Genomic DNA, 16,024 nt, shown 5'->3' on the forward strand with positions numbered 1-16,024 from the left:
TGGGTCAAAGGGAGCATGGAGCCCACTTGACCCACCCCCACACTTCTGGACAGCCCTGTACAGGGTAGCTGGGGGCCTGGCATGGAGGGGTCAAGGCCCTGGGTCAACTTCTGCCTGGGCTGGGGTAAAGGGAGAAAGTAGGCTGGCCCATGAGGCTTCTTAGCTGTGCCATCCTTACTCAGAGAATCTTCCTCGAGGGGCTCCTTACTCACCTGAAGACCTTCAGCAGTGTCCACCCCCTTCCCCATGTTACCGGCTCCCCGCCCCCACCGGAGCTCAGAGTAGGGGTGAGAGTGAAGTGGAGAATATCCACCTGTGCCCAGCTGACTCATGGAGTGAGGCTGATGTTGATAGTCTCCACGGAGAGTAGGTTGTACCGCCAGAGGGCGCTGATGGCCAGGGAGAGGAGGATGGTCAGGCACCAGGAGAGGGAGGTGGGGTTTGAACCTCACCACCTAGAAGCCTAGGCGTGAGTCCAAGGCGCTCCGAGGCTGTGGAGCACGCGCTGGATGAGCGCCCAGAAGCTGGCACAAGACGAAGTCAGGAGGCAGAACCACAGGGGGTTGGGGGCGGGGGGACCATAGGGACCAGCAGGAAGAGTCATTGCTCTGTAGCCCTGTCCACGCCCCAGGTACCTCCTCTGTCCGACTGCCCAGCTCCTGCAGCCGTCGGGGTGGATGCCAGCTGCACCATCTCTGATGCCGCCATGCCCGGATCATGCACCTGACGCCAGAAGGAAAAGGTACAAATACAGGGACCCAGGCACTGCATTTTCACACACTTGGGAGTACTTCCACCCTTACTATTGCATTCCCACCTGGACCTAGTCACTCCTTCCCGGGCCATTCTCAATTCCCAGGTCCGGGATGCGGTTTGCCTAATATGGGACAGGGGCTGGCTCATTATTAGGCAGCGTCAATGTCATTCTCCCTTCCTATTGGTGCTCCTCCCTTTGGGGCGGGACCTCTTTAAACCCGCGTTCTTGAATGGCTGGCTCCCTGACGGCCCGTGACCCGGAAGCTCTCTGGGCAACATGGCGGCGCCCAGCAGCCAGATGTAACTGGCTCGGAGTCCGCGGCCGCCCGCGTTAGTAGGTAGGTTGTGCGTGGGGAGGCGAGCGCGAGCTGCAGGGCCCCGCAGCGGCCCGTTCTGGGCCGACAGCGCTGGAGAGCGGCTCCAGAGGGACCCGGCTGCTGGGCCAGGGCACCATGACCTTTGCGCTGCGGGGCGGAGACGTGCCGGGAAAGGCCGCTCTCCGTGTACCTACCTTCTCACGTCTTTAATCTCCCATTTTGCAGATGAGACAGCCGAGGCTCAGAGAGCTTAAGGCTGTCTCCAGCGGGCACGCCGCAGGTGGGCAGCCGGGCCGGAATTCGAACCCGCGTCTGCCGGTTTCTCCCATCGATCCCAGAATCCTGGCAGCCAGCCTCAGAGCTGCTGTAGGTACACCCCGCGTGGGGTTCAGATTTATAAATTATAGAGTTTTGTAGAAACTTGGTTCTTTCCATTCCAGTGACCTTGTTAGGCGCCTGCCATATACCAGGTGTTGTCCCTGGTGCTGGAGAGGCAGCGATGGAGAAGGCAGAAGAAATCCTCCATCTCCTGGGGGGCGAGGGTGGGGAGGAGCCAGACATTGAACAAGTCAGGAATAAAAATGAACGGGTGATTTCAGATGCTGGTAGTTGCTAAAAATGCATTCCTCGGGGTGAGGGGGGCTTTGAACAGGGAGTGAGGCTGCTGTCAGGGAAGGCCTTTCTTTCATTCGAATATGGGCCTGAGTGACGAGATAGCTGTGGTCTGATCCGGGGGAAGAAATTTCCAAACAGAAGGAAAAGCAAGCGCAAAGGTTCTGAGACTAGAATAAATTTATCTTGTTTAAGAAACAGTGTAGCTGGAGTTATAAGAGTTGAGTTTGGAGGAGTAGACCCTGTCTGATTTTATCTTACGTGTGATACATCATTAATTCTAGGCAGAGAATACTGTATTCAGTTCACGTTTTATTTTATTTACTTTTTATTTTTTTTAAATAGTTTTTATTGATTTCAGAGAGGAAGGGAGAAAGAGAAAGCTATAGAAACATCAATGATGAGAGAATCATTGATTGGCTGCCTCCTGTATGCCGCACACGGGATGGAGCCCACAACCCGAGCATGTGCCCTGACCGGGAATCGAACCGTGACCTCCTGGTTCACAGGTTGACATTAAACCACTGAGCTACACTGGCCAGGCTAGTTCAAATTTTTTAAAGCTCCCTATGGTCAGGGTGGGAAGAACTGACTGGAGGCGCATAAGGGAAGAAGTGGGAGGCTGGGAAAGAGGCCGTTGGGGCACTGGCCTGCAGGTGGAGAGAAATGGATGCACTTGGGATCGGTGTGGAAGTAGTCACCAGAACTACTTAATGGATTAAATGGGGGCGTGAGGGACACAGTGGACTCAGCAGTGTCTCCTAGGTTTTAGGCCTGAGTGACTAGGAATTGGTGGTGTTATTGGCCAGGATGGGGAGCAAACAAGTTTAAGCAGGGAGCTTAAACTCCTGGAGCTTAGGCGAAAGCTGGAGCTTAGGCGATAAACATTTGGATCTGTCAGCACATAGATCATCATTTCTCAGACTTTAACACACATAGAAGAAACCTGGACACTGGTTAAATGAGATTCTGATTCAGTAGGTCTGGGTTAGGGCTAAGATTTTGCATTTTTAGTAAGCTCCTGGATGATAATACCAATGCAGCTGATTCCTGAAAAAAAAAAAAATGTTTTGAGTGGTCAACATTTAAATTAGGGTCTTGCCCTAGCTGGTTTGGCTTAGTGGATAGAGCATAGGCCTGAAGGGTCCTGGGTTCGATTCTGGTCAAGGACATGTGCTCAGATTGCAGGCTTGATATCCAGTGTGGGGCTTGCAGGAGGCAACCGATCAATGATTCTCTCTCATCATTGGTGTTTCTATCTCTCTCTCCCTCTCCCTTACTCTCTGAAATCAATAAAAATATATTTTTAAAAAGAAAATAAAAAAATAAATTAGGGTCTTAATCTTGGCTGCGTGTGAGAGTCATTGGGGTGTGCTAAAATGCTGGTGCCTAGGCCCTGCCTCTAGGGAGACTTCAGGTCAAGATGGGAGATGCTAGAGAAATTTAATGCTGAGGATGATCTAAATACTTCCCAATTCACTTTATGGGGCCAGCATTACCTGATACTAAACCAAACAAGCACTAAAAGAAAACTACAGACCAGTATTTCTTATGAATATGGACACAAAAATCCTCAACAAAAGACTAACAAACCAAATTTTAGTAACATATAAAAAGGATTATATATGGAGTTTATCCCAGAAATGCAAGGTTAATTTAAAATCTGAAAATCAGTTAATGTATAAAAGAAAAGTCACGTTTATTTTAACAGATGCAACAAAAAGCATTTGACAAAATCCAATACCCTTTCTGATAATAACACTCAGTATTTCCTCAACCTGATAAAGGACGTCTATGAAAAACCCACAGCTCACATTGATGAAAGACAGGATGCTTTTCCCCTAAAATCAAGAGAAGCACAAGGAAGCGGCTCTTGCCACTTCTATTCAACATTGTACTGAAGGTTCCAGCAAGGGCACTTGGGCAGGAAAAGAAATAAAAGACATCCAGATTAGAAAGAAAGAAAATCTGTTTCTATTTTCAGAAGACATGATATTGTATATAGAAAATCCTAAGGAATCCAATAGAAAGCTATTAGAACTAATAAGTGAGTTGTGCAAAGTCGCAGTATATAAGATCAAAGTAAAAGTAAATTTTATTTCCCCCTAGTTGGTTTTTCCCAGTGGTTAGAGCATCAGCCCCTGGAGTGAAGAGTCTCAGGTTCAATCCCCATCAAGGGCGTGAACCGCAGGCTTGATACCTGGCTCTGGTCTGGAAGTGTGCGGAGGCAACCACTCCATATGTCTCTACAAAGATGTTTCTCTCCCCCTCCCTTCCACTCTCTAAAAATCAATGGTAAAAAATATCCTCGGGTGAGGGATTAACAAAAATAAATTCTATTTCTATATACTAGCAATGAACAGTACAGAAATGAAATTAAGCCCAGCTGGTGTGATGTAGAGGTTGAGTGGTGACCTGTGAACCAAGAGGTCACTGGTTCCATTCCAGACAGGGCACATGCCCAGGTTTGATTCCCATTAGGGAGCGTGCAGGAGCCAGCTGATGTTTCACTATTGCATCCATAGTTCTCTCTAAAAATAAAATGAAATACAAGTAAATTTAACAAAAGAAAAGACTGAAAACTATAAAACATTGTTGAGAGAAATTAAAGATCTAAATAAATGGAGACAAAAATAAATAAATAAAGACATATCCTATGTTTGCGGATCAGAAGACTTAACATTATTATTAAGATAGCAATAGTCCCCAAATCAATCTACAGAGTCAATACAATCCCTAACAGAATCCCTCTGGCTTTTTACAGAAATTGACAGCTGATTCTAAAATTTATATATAATTGCAAGGGACCAGGAATAGCCAGAACAACCTTATAAAAGAAGGACAAAGTTGGACTTATAGTTCCTGAGTTAGAATACTACAATAACCAAAACTGTGTGGTACTGGTATAAGGTTCAACATAGATCAATGGAATAGAATTGAGAGCCCAGAAATAAACCCTTACATTTATGGTCAATTGATTTTCACCAAGAGTGCGAAGACTATAAAATGAAGAAAAAATAGTCTCTTCAGTAAACAGGCCTCGGACAACCGGATATCCGCATGAACTGAACCCCTCTGTCACACAATACACACAGATTCCCAGTGGGTCACAGACGGAAATGTAGGAGCTAAAAGGCTTAGAAGAAAGAGAGGTAAATCTTTATAACCTTGGGCTCGGCATTTTTTATTTTAGATACAACATCAAAAGCAGAGCTATAAAAGAAAAACGTTAATTGGACTTCATCATAATTTAAAACTTGTGCTGCAATGATAACAAGGAAGTGCAAAGAAAACTTAAAGAATGGGAGAAATTATTTTTAAATCATAATGGTCTGTTATCCAGGATATATAAAGAACTTTTTACAACTCAGTAATTCAAAAGAAAACCCATTTATTTTTTTATTTTTCTTTATTTTATATTTTTATTGATGTTAGAGAGGAAGGGAGAGGGATAGAGAGATAGAAACATCAATGATGAGTGAGAATCATTGATCAGCTGCCTCCTGCACGCCCCTCACTGGGAATCGAGCCTGCAATTCAGGCATATGCCCCTGGCTGGAATCAAACCTGGGACCCTTCAGTCCACAGGCCGATGCTCTATCCATTGAGCCAAACCGGCTAGGGTGAAAACCCATTTTTTTAAAAATGGACAAAGCATTTAAATAGACATTTCTCCAACGAAGGTACACAATGGCCAATAAGCACATGAAAAGATGCTCAACATCATTAATCATTAGGGAAATGCAAATCCAAACCTCAAGGTGATATCTCTTCACACTCAGTAGGATGTCTGTAGTAAAAAAGACAGTAAGTATTGGCAAGGATGTGAAGAAATTGGAATCCTTACACATTGCTGGTGGGAATGTAAAATGGTGGAGCTACTTTGGAAAACAGTTTCAGGGGCTCCTCAAAATGTTAAATAGAGCCGTAGCTGGTTTGGCTCAATGGATAGAGCATCAGCCTGCAGTCTGAAGGGTCCCAGGTTCGATTCCAGCCAAGGGCACATGCCTGGGTTGTGGGCTTGATCCCCAGTAGGGGGTGTGCAGGAGGCAGCCAATCAATGATTCTCTTTCATCATTGATGTTTCTATCTCTTTCCCTTTCCCTTCCTCTCTAAAAATCAATAAAATATATATTTTTTAAAAATAGAGTTACCATATATCCCAACAATATGACTTCTAAGTGTATACCCAAGAGAAGTATAAACACATGTTCACACAAAAGTTTCTACACGGATGTTCATAGCAGCATTAGTTATAGTAAAAAAGTGGGAACAACTCAAATGTCCATCCGTTGATGAAGGGATAAATAAAACATCTATAAAATGGGAATTTTTTGGCAATTAAAAGGATGAAGTCGGATACATGTTACAACATGGATAATCCTTGGAAACATGCTAAATGAAAGGTGTTAGCCAAAAAAGAACATATATCGTATGATTCCATTTATATGAAACTAGGTGCCCGGTGCACAAAATTCATGCACAGGTAGGGTCCCTAGGCCTGGCTGGTGATTAGGACTGATCCGGGCCTTCCGGCTGCTGGCCAGGGCTTTCCTTTGTTTCGCACCGCCCCCTGGTGGTCAGCGTATGTCATAGCAAGTGATCGAACTCCCGAGGGGACACTTTGCATGCTAGCCTTTTATATATATAGACTAGAGGCTGGATGCACGAAGATTTGTGCAAGAATGGGCCTTCCTTCCCCTGGCTAATGGCACCGCCTTCACTCTGCCTGGAGCCGCCTTTCTGCCTTCGTTCCGCCCAGAGTCACCTTTTCGCTCCGGCCTGGAGCCGCCTTTCCACCTTCCCACACTGCCCAGAGGCCTGGAGCAGCTGGGGCGGTACAGAACGCCCCCGGCTGCTGGGCGCCTGTGTATGCAAATTTTTTTTCTTTTTAATATATGTTTTATTGATTTTCTACAGAGAGAAAGGGAGAGAGACAGCTAGAAACACCGATGAGAGAGAAACATCGACCAGCTGCCTCCTGCACACCCCCCACCAGGGATGTGCCCGCAACCAAGATACATGCCCCCGACCGGAATCGAACCCGGGACCTTTCAGTCCGCAGGCCGACGCTCTATCCACTGAGCCAAACCGGCTTCGGCATGCGTATGCAAATTAACCCATCATCTTTGTTGGGTTAATTTGCATACTCCTGATTGGCTGATGGGTGTCACAAAGATACGGTCAATTTGCATCTTTCTCTTTTATTAGTGTAGCTGCCCAGAGTAGGCAAATTTATAGAGATGGTAGATTATTGGTTTTCTAGAGTTGAGGATGAAAGGAAATCAGAGTGATGGTTAATGTTTTTGTTTTCATTAGGTTTTGTTTTCAGGGTGACAAAAATGTTCTAAAATTATATTACAGTGCTGGTTGCACAACTCTGAATATACTAAAAAAAAAGATTGAACTTTATACTTTTTAAAATTAAAACTTCATTGGTTTTTAAAAAATATTTTATTGATTTTTTACAGAGAGGAAAGGAGAGGGATAGAGAGCTAGAAACATTGATGAGAGGGAAACATTGATCAGCTGCCTCCTGCACACCTCCCACTGGGGATGTGCCTGCAACCGAACCTGGGACCTTTCAGTTCGCAGGCCGATGCTTTAGCCAAACCGGCCAGGGCTAAAACTTTATTGTTGAAAGTATTACATATGTTCCCTTTTCCCCCCCTGACCTTTATATTTTAAAAGGATGGACTGTATGGTATGTGACTAACGTTAAGAAATGCCCTCGTAGGGCCTTGCCCAGATGGCTCAGTTGGTTTGAGCATTGTCCAGTACACCAAAGGTTGTAGGTTTGATTACGGGTCAGGACACATACCTAGGTTGCAGGTTCGATCCCCAGTTGGGACATGTATAGGAGGCAACCGATCAATGTTTCTCTCACATCAATGTTTTTCTCCCTCCTCTCTCTCTAAAATCAATAAAAACATCCTCTGTAGAGGATTAAAAAAAAAAAAGACCTGGGAGGGAGGGTGGGGAACCATTGCAGTAAATTTCTCTAGATAGTGAAGCAAGGACCCTTGATTGTAACAGTCATTTAAGCTCCATCCTGTGGATGAGGAAACAGTGGGTCTGGTGAGGTAGCTATGCAGTCTGGAAAGTGGCCTCTGCCACGAGAGGGGTCTCCTCTCCATTAGCAGGTGGGGTGCCAGGCTGATGCTGTCTCTTCTCCCTTGTCCAGGTGGCTGTCCAACAAGCAGAGGCATGAGCTGGGCCCAAGCCATCATGCTAGCCCGGGGCCTCTCTCGGGGCTGGAGAGGCATCTGTGGCGCTGCCCTCACGGGAGCCCCCTTCTCTCAGGTAATTGCCAACCAAGCAGTCGTCAGGGTGGAGGAAGGGAGGGACGGGGCAGGCAGGCCTAGGATTTGGCAGGCAGGCCTAGGATTTGCTCCCAAGCCTTTCAGAATCCACCCAATGAAGCCAGCTCTGGGGTGTGTGTGTTGGGGGGGTCGGGTCTGGGCTGGCCGCTGGCCTGTCTGCTCTGAGGACCAATTTAATGTTGATTAATTAACATTGAACTCACAGTCAACAGCACTATAACTCATGCCTAAATGAAGTTTATCTACCACATTTATTTTCTCTGTAAGCAACAGCAGAGCCTTCTTGTAGGTAGGAGCGCTAAAAAGCACTTCTGTACCACGTTTGGGGACCATTTTCAGTAGCAAAATCACCAACAAAAAGATGTGAAACACATGCACTAAGTAAGCCTCTGAAAGGACACTTGACAGTATGAGAGCCAAACAACCTCAGCCACACGTGTCCACGAAAGACCAGGAAAGTGCCGTGAGGGCGTGCTGACTTGGGGATTACACATCAATGTTAGCAAGTAGGCAAATTCAGAAATATGGAATCCACAAATAATGATGATCTACTGGATGTAAGTTTGGGGATTTTTTTTTTATACATACTCTAAACAGTCTCACACCCTCCTTTTTTTAATTTAATGAAATACCTTGAAGATCACCCAAAGTAACACAAGACCTCCTCAGTGTGTCTTAGAGCAGCAGGTGTGTTCCTTGTTCAAGTCCATAGCCATTTGCTTTATCATTTCCTTGCTGATGCACATTGGGGCCATTTCCACCGACAGAGCGGATGCGCAGTCATTTGGTGCAGGTGTGTTTAGAGCTGTCAGATTTAATTATCAGGTGCAGGATTGCTGCCACAGAAGGGGTGTGTTTGTCCTCGTGAATATTGTCCAATTGTCTCTGAAGAGGTTTTACCATTGTGTTCTCACAGTCTGTAACAGCTTACCTCCTCAGAAGCCTTTAGGGATTCCCACTGGCATCTTTCCCAGGAAAGAGCAAGCCCGGCATTCCCCGAGGGGCACAGGGAGGTAGCAGATTTCAGCAGTGGTTCTCTGTCCCCAGGTACCCTCCCAGGTCCCTCGAGGCCTCCACTGCAGCGTAGCCACCCACAGCTCTGACTCATCTCTGGTCCCGAGGCCACCTGAGCCCCCGCGGCAGCCGGCCAAGCCCCTGTCACCCCACGAAGAGCTGTTTAGGCTGGCGCCAGATGGGGCCCGGGACAAAGCCAGCTTTGTGCAAGCTGTGCAGAACTTTGGGCAGCACAACGTGCACAAGCGGGGCCACGTCGACTTCATCTACCTAGCCCTGCGCAAGATGCGGGACTTCGGCGTTGAGAAGGACCTGGCTGTCTACAACCTGCTGCTTGACGTCTTCCCCAAGGAGGTCTTCCAGCCTCGCAACGTCTTCCAGAAAATCTTCATCCACTTCCCACGGCAGCAGGAGTGCGGGCTTGCTGTCCTGGAGCAGATGGAGAACCACGGTGAGGCCCGCAGGCTCAGGGTGGGGGAGTGGCTGCCTCCCACTGCTGGGTCTGGGCCCCTACATCCCTCTGTGGCGCTGACGTGTGTCCTCTCTGTCTGCCTGCTCCCCTCCTCCCTCTTTCAAATCTCTTTTTGGCTCTCATCCCTTTCCTCTCTCCCTCTGACTTTTCCTTTAAATTCTCTCGGATTCTGTCCTGTGGCATCAATTCCCTGACTTCTATTCTCCCTGTTCCTTGCTCTTTCCATCTGGTCCTTCCATAATTTCCTCTTGGTCCTGGGCTCCTCTACTGGCCTCTGTCTGCCATGTCTCCCCTCTCTGCCCCCTCCCTGATGCTCTGTTGCCATCCACCTGGCACAGGGGTGATGCCCAACAAGGAGACCGAGTTCCTGCTGCTTCAGATATTTGGGCGCAAAAGCTACCCCATGCTCAAGTTCATACGCATGAAGCTGTGGTTCTCCCGCTTCAAGAACATCAACCCCTTCCCTGTGCCCCGGGACCTGCCCCAGGACCCTGTGGAACTGGCCACGTTGGGCCTGCGACACATAGAGCCTGACCTCAGCGCCAGGGTCACCGTCTACCAGGTATTCAACCCTGTCTGTACCACCCTGGGCTGGGCTCCCCTTTACTCAGCTGAACCCTCTGCTATATTCCTATGTCCCTCACTCCTACCGCAGCTTGACCTCTGACCTCTGCTCCTAACCCCCTCCCCACATGCACTATAATCCAGGCATCTGCCTTCCTTTCTGTTCCTTGAGCAATCTGCCAGTTCCCTCCTTGGGTCTTTACACTTTACACTCACTGTTTCCTCGGTCAGGAACACTCTTCCCTGGGGACTTCACATTCTTCCAGTCTCAACAGCACTGTCCCTTCCTCAGGGTCCCCTTCCTGACCACCATTTATTTCCCTGTACTGAGTTTGGTTGCTCAATCACTGTGACTCAGTTTCCCCTGTGTCTCCCAAGGCCCAGCACAGGGTCTGTCACAAAGCTCAGCAGTTGTTTGTTGAATGACTGAGTGAAATATTCTATACCCCCACCCATGTCCTGCGGGCCCCACTCATGCTAGGTCACACGGGATCCAAAGAGAGCCCCTCACAGCACTGGTCTGGTCATAGAGGCCAACCCTGGATAACAATTCCCTCAGAGCCACTGGTTCTAAGACAGAAGCCCTGGGGGCCATGGTAGCCCAGAAGGGGCAGGGAACCAGGAGGGCTTCTTGGAGGAGGTGAAGGTGAGCTGGCTTAGGCAGGACAGGAGAGGCAAGAGTATTCAGGCAGAGGGAGCAGCATGGGGCAGGGCTTTAGGGTCGGGGGAGATGCTGAAAGGTCTTCCTTTGGTGCAGAGGGTGTGGGTTGAGGAGAAGAGGCTAGGAGGACGATGGGTTAAAGAGCTTGTTTTTGAACCTGTTGCTGAGGAGAGAGCCTAGAGGAGGGATGGTGTGGAAGTCATGTTTCTGGAAGGGGTTGCAATTTCAAAAGTGCCCTCTAGTAGCCATGTGGATGGTATTGGGTAGTGGGGGGAGAAGACAGAGGGAGTAGGATAATGGGTGGTGCAGCATCCAGGTGAGAGAGGACAGAGGTAGTTTTTAACTCATTTCTTAATTTTGTAAAGAATGCAATAAAAAGCCAAACAGTAAACAAGAACACAATGAAGAGTTCTCTCCTTTCCTGCCCTTTAGCCCGTCTTCCCCAGAGGAATTAACTTCCATGTCCCCTTCCAGAGAGATCCTATGTGTTTGCAAGCAGATATACTTTTTTGCATATACTGTGTATATAAGTATTCCATTTCCCCTGCCTCATTATGAAAAATACAGCCCTATCTGGTTTGGCTCAGTGGATAGAGCATCCTGCGGACTGAAGGGTCCCGGGTTCGATTCCAGTCAGGGGCACATGCCCGGGTTGCGGGCTCAGTCCCCAGTAGGGGGTGTGCAGGAGGCAGCCAATTAGTGATTCTCATCATTGATGTTTCTATCTCTCTCTTCCTCTCCCTTTCTCTCTGAAATCAATAAAAATATATTTAAAAAAAAATACACACAGAAAGGTGGAAAGCATGATAAAATCACTGACACTGCCCAGATTTAGAATGGAAACAATCCAAGTATCCATTAAGAGCAAATTGTCATGCAGACTGTGGCACCTCAGTCAAAGATTTGGGGAAAAAGGCAAAGTGAAAGGATGAAGTACGCACAGTGGTATAGTCAACTGTCTTCAGTGAGAGGGAGGGGATATAAAAGTGCATATAGCTATTTGCCTATTTTTACAAAAATAAATAATGCAAAGATAAGTCAGAAATGGGTAGAAATTATGGCAAGGAGATGGGGTAGAGAGAACTGGAATGGAAGAGAGACATGGGTTTATTTAATATGGATTGACTTTTAACCTATGCAAATATGTAAAAAATAAAATAAAAATGGGGGGGGGGGAGGGGATAACTACCAAAATTAGAAACAAACAAAAATGGATATAGCTAAATATCTAATTGATAGCATAACTTAGAAGAGAAAAAAAATCTTCTCAGTCACTGTCATCTGACTGTCCATCTTTAGTGACATGTATTCTAAGAAACAAGATCAGCAGAGAAATCCTGAACTTGATCCCATAGCATTATGGTAGTAGTAATATCAAAACTATGTAAAACAAACCACTATGTATATTGATGGACAAGTCAAATAAGTGCACGTATTACTGCTGATAGGAACCAAGATTTTTAGCATGAGAGGAAAAGATATGTAATCAAATGTTATTTTTAAAAAACTCCATGGTAAAATTTTTTTTAATGTTATTTATTGATTTTAGAGAGAGGAAGAGAGGAAGGGAAAAAGAGAGATAAACATCTATTTGCTGTTCCACTTATTTATGCATTCATTGGTTGAGTCTTTTTTTTTTTTTTTTCATTGGTTGAGTCTTACATATGCCCTGACTGGGGATCAAACGCACGACCTTGGCGTATTGAGACAGCTCTAACTAACTGAGCTACCTGGCCAGGCATGATGTTAAATTTGAAATTAAAAATCAGTATAAATACAGTCAAACCTTGTTTCTGGTATGTCTCCCATCTCAAACAATTTGATTCTCAATCTAGTTGTTCTTAGAAAAAAATGTCTCATTTGTTGAATGAAACTTCGAACCAAACTTTGGTTTTTGACCTGACAGTCCTTTCACGCTAATACCTCATCATGACAAAAAGCATCTCTCAGGCAACAAACAAAGGAGAGAATGCAACAATTTTAAAACATAAAGAGGTCATCAATGGCCGAAACCGGTTTGGCTCAGTGGATAGAGCGTCGGCCTGCGGACTCAAGGGTCCCAGGTTCGATTCCGGTCAAGGGCATGTACCTTGGTTGTGGGCACATCCCCAGTAGGGGGTGTGCAAGAGGCAGCTGATCGATGTTTCTCTCTCATCGATGTTTCTAACTCTCTATCCCTCTCTCTTCCTCTCTGTAAAAAATCAATAAAATATATTAAAAAAAAAAAAAAGAGGTCATCAAGAGTGCTAATGTTGCTAAGGGTGTGAAAGAAACAAGGATCACAAGCAACTGAAGAGATAGGAAACCTGTTGTTGATTTGGATAACCAAAAGCAGTTAGCCAGTCACGGCATTTCAGAGGCCCTGATATACGAATGAGCAAAGATGCTGCATGCTGACTTAAAAGACACCCCTGGAACAAGTGCTGAAAGTGATTCCTTTAAACCTAGTAAGGAGTGGTTCGATAAATTTAAGAAAAGTAGTGTTTATTTATAGATTAAACAGTACATTAGACATGTACTGTATATAAGAAAGGTTAAAACAGGGAATCAGTTGGGGGTCTGGAACAGATGAATTCAATTTACATTATTTCTAATGGGAAAAATAATTCAGTTTTCAAACAACTGCTTCTCAAACAGCCTTCTGGAATGAACTGAGTTCTAGAACCAAGGTCCCACTGTATGTTGTCCAGTAAAAGGGCCCAAGAGTAAAACATTTACTTTTTCCACCCCCCAAAAAGAACACTTTTAAAAGCATTTCTCCTGCCCAGGAGTATAGCTCCGTTAGTTGAGCATCGACCCATGCACCAAGAGGTTGCTGGTTCAATTTCCAATCAGGGCACATATCTGGTTTGCAGGCTCAATTCCCAGGCAGCTGATGTTTCTCTCTCACATCGATGTTTCTCTCTCCCCGCCTCTCCCTCTAAAATTAAAAAAAAAAAAAATAAATTTTAAATAAACTTAAAAAAAAATTTTCTCCTAAAGGGGGTCAAATATATGGTGATGAAAGATTGGACTTTGGAAAGAAACAGATGATGTATCATAGAATTGTACACTTGAAACCTATGTAATTTTATCAATGTCACCCAATAAATATTAAAAAAAAGAAAGTGTTTCTCCAGTGGCAGAGCATCACACACTTTCTGCATCTTGCCTCTTGCCGGTTTCACTTAATAACATGCTTGGTGGTTCTTCTATGTTTGTGCCCACGGATCCAATGAATTTTTAACCAGAAAGGATGGATGATGTGTGCCAACAATTGTCTACTCTTCGATACTTTAGTCAAAACATATGTGCACTTTTTTTTGTTTATCCTCACCTGAGGATATTTTTCCATTGATCTTTTAGAGAGTGGAAGAGAGAGGGAAGGACACAGAGAAACGTCGATGTGAGAGACACACATTGATTGGCTGCCTCCTGCCCACTCCTGACCGGGACCTGGGTTGGGGAGGAGCCTGCAACGTGCCCTTGACCAGAATTGAGCCAGGACCCTTCAGACGGCAGGCTAACGCTCAATCCACGGAGTCAAACCAGTTAGGGCTGCTCTTGGCATTTTAGAACCATTGGAAGTAAGTGCTGTTATTACCCCTATTTGAATTGGAGAAACTAAGGCACAGGTACAGCAACTTGGCCATGGTCCCACAGCCCGGGGCAGAGCCCAGATTTTAATGCAGGTGTGTGGCCTCCGGGTTCCAGCTGTGTGAGCATCTGAAATGTTGGTGGTTATTATGCTGAATTGGATAGAAGTGAGGAAGGGTTGGGCTTGAGTGACATGTAGGAGGCCCAGTAGACAAGCCTAGAATTCGCTGGGAACCCCCCTTCCCCATTTCTCCCCAGTTCCTCTGTAGGGGCTGGAGGCCAAAAGCTTCCACCCCTATTCTTTTTTGCAGATGGCTTCATCCAAAGACTCCACAGGTACAGCAGATCCCACTGAGCAGCATATTGTAGGTAAGGCCCTGCATATAGAGCAGCTGGGTTCTCACTGGGCCTGCTGGGTGGGCTCCCTGGGCCTTTGGACTCAGCCAAGGCCCCTTGGGTATGCATGTTGCCACACCAGGTATCCAGAGTCCCGATCAACAGGCTGCCCTGGCCCGCCACAACCCAGCCCGGCCTATCTTCGTTGAGGGCCCCTTCTCCCTGTGGCTTCGCGACAAATGTGTCTACTACCACATCCTCAGAGCAGACTTGGAGCCCCCTGAGGAGAGGGTAAGGCCCAAATCGTGAGGGTGGGCTGGCACTGCCCTGAGGGCTAGTGAGGGCTCACAGATTGGGGTGGGGTGAGTTTCTGGTGATGGTAGGGAGGAGACTACAAGATCCTGAGCCTCTGACTCTGTCTGTACCCCCTTTCCCCCTTCCTGGGGTAGGAAGTGGAGGAGATTCCAGAGGAATGGAACCTCTACTACCCCATACAGCTGGACTTGAAGTATGGTAGAAGCGGCTGGGATGACTACGAGTTTGACATCGATAAAGGTAAAACCTGGGATGCGCAGGACTCCAGAGACAGCATGGGATGAGGTGTGGCCTGTGGGGTTGAGGCAGACCTAGCAGGTGCCCAAATACACACACACCTGAGGGGCTCCAGGCCTGTCATTTCTCCATCATGGAGTGCCTCTGTGCTGGTTACCCAATGTGACCAGGGTAGGGCCAGAGGGGGAACAGGCAAGTTATATTCTGGGGAGGAGCAGGTGGGAAGTGGGAGGACTTTCCAGTGGAATCTTGAAGAGCCAGGAGGCATCACACAGGTGAAGCATGGAATGGGCAGTTCAGGCAGAGTGTATATCCTGTGGGAAGACTTGGATACACAAGAAAACCAAAAGGGAGCTTAAAGCCCCTGTCCGTGGCCTGGTAGGGGAGTGGGCTACAGTCCCACTGCACAAACTGAGGGCCTGTCTCTCCCAACAGTGGAAGAAGGCCCTGTCTTCGCCATGTGTATGGCAGGTGCCCATGACCAGGCTACACTGGCCAAGTGGATCCAGGGCCTGCAGGAGACCAACCCAGCCCTGGCCCAGATCCCCGTGATCTTCCGCCTGACAGCGTCCACTGGGGAGCTCCTGGCATCCTCCTCAGGACTGGAGGAGCCCTGCCCACCACCGCCCCAAGAGGAGGAAGAAGAGGAAGACAATACGCAGCGACAGCAGCAGGGCCAGAGCTGAGGCCTGAGCAGGCACAGGGACCTGGACTGGTGTGGAAGCATGAGATGATCTTTGATTGTACAGCAAATAAAAGTTTCCTGGTTTAGGGCTGTTACCCGGCAGTGTGGCATCCCTGCCCTTTTAATGCCTGTGGCATGGCTTTTCAAGGGCTCTCC

At 47.0% G+C, this 16,024-nt stretch overlaps 1 protein-coding gene across 1 annotated transcript; it reads left to right on the forward strand.

The window, feature by feature from the left end:
* Window positions 1-1,302: 1,302 nt before the first annotated feature.
* On the forward strand, window positions 1,303-15,954 carry ECSIT (ECSIT signaling integrator). The gene is made up of 8 exons (XM_079771593.1): window positions 1,303-1,439; window positions 7,870-7,988; window positions 9,056-9,473; window positions 9,833-10,056; window positions 14,607-14,664; window positions 14,774-14,922; window positions 15,081-15,186; window positions 15,619-15,954. The coding sequence occupies exons 2-8, from the start codon at window positions 7,893-7,895 to the stop codon at window positions 15,867-15,869; spliced, it is 1,302 nt and encodes a 433-aa protein (XP_079627719.1). The 5' UTR covers window positions 1,303-1,439; window positions 7,870-7,892; the 3' UTR covers window positions 15,870-15,954.
* The last annotated feature ends 70 nt before the right edge of the window (window positions 15,955-16,024 follow it).

This window comes from Cnephaeus nilssonii (assembly GCF_951640355.1).
Source record: "Cnephaeus nilssonii genome assembly, chromosome: 5".
NCBI lineage: Eukaryota > Metazoa > Chordata > Mammalia > Chiroptera > Vespertilionidae > Cnephaeus > Cnephaeus nilssonii.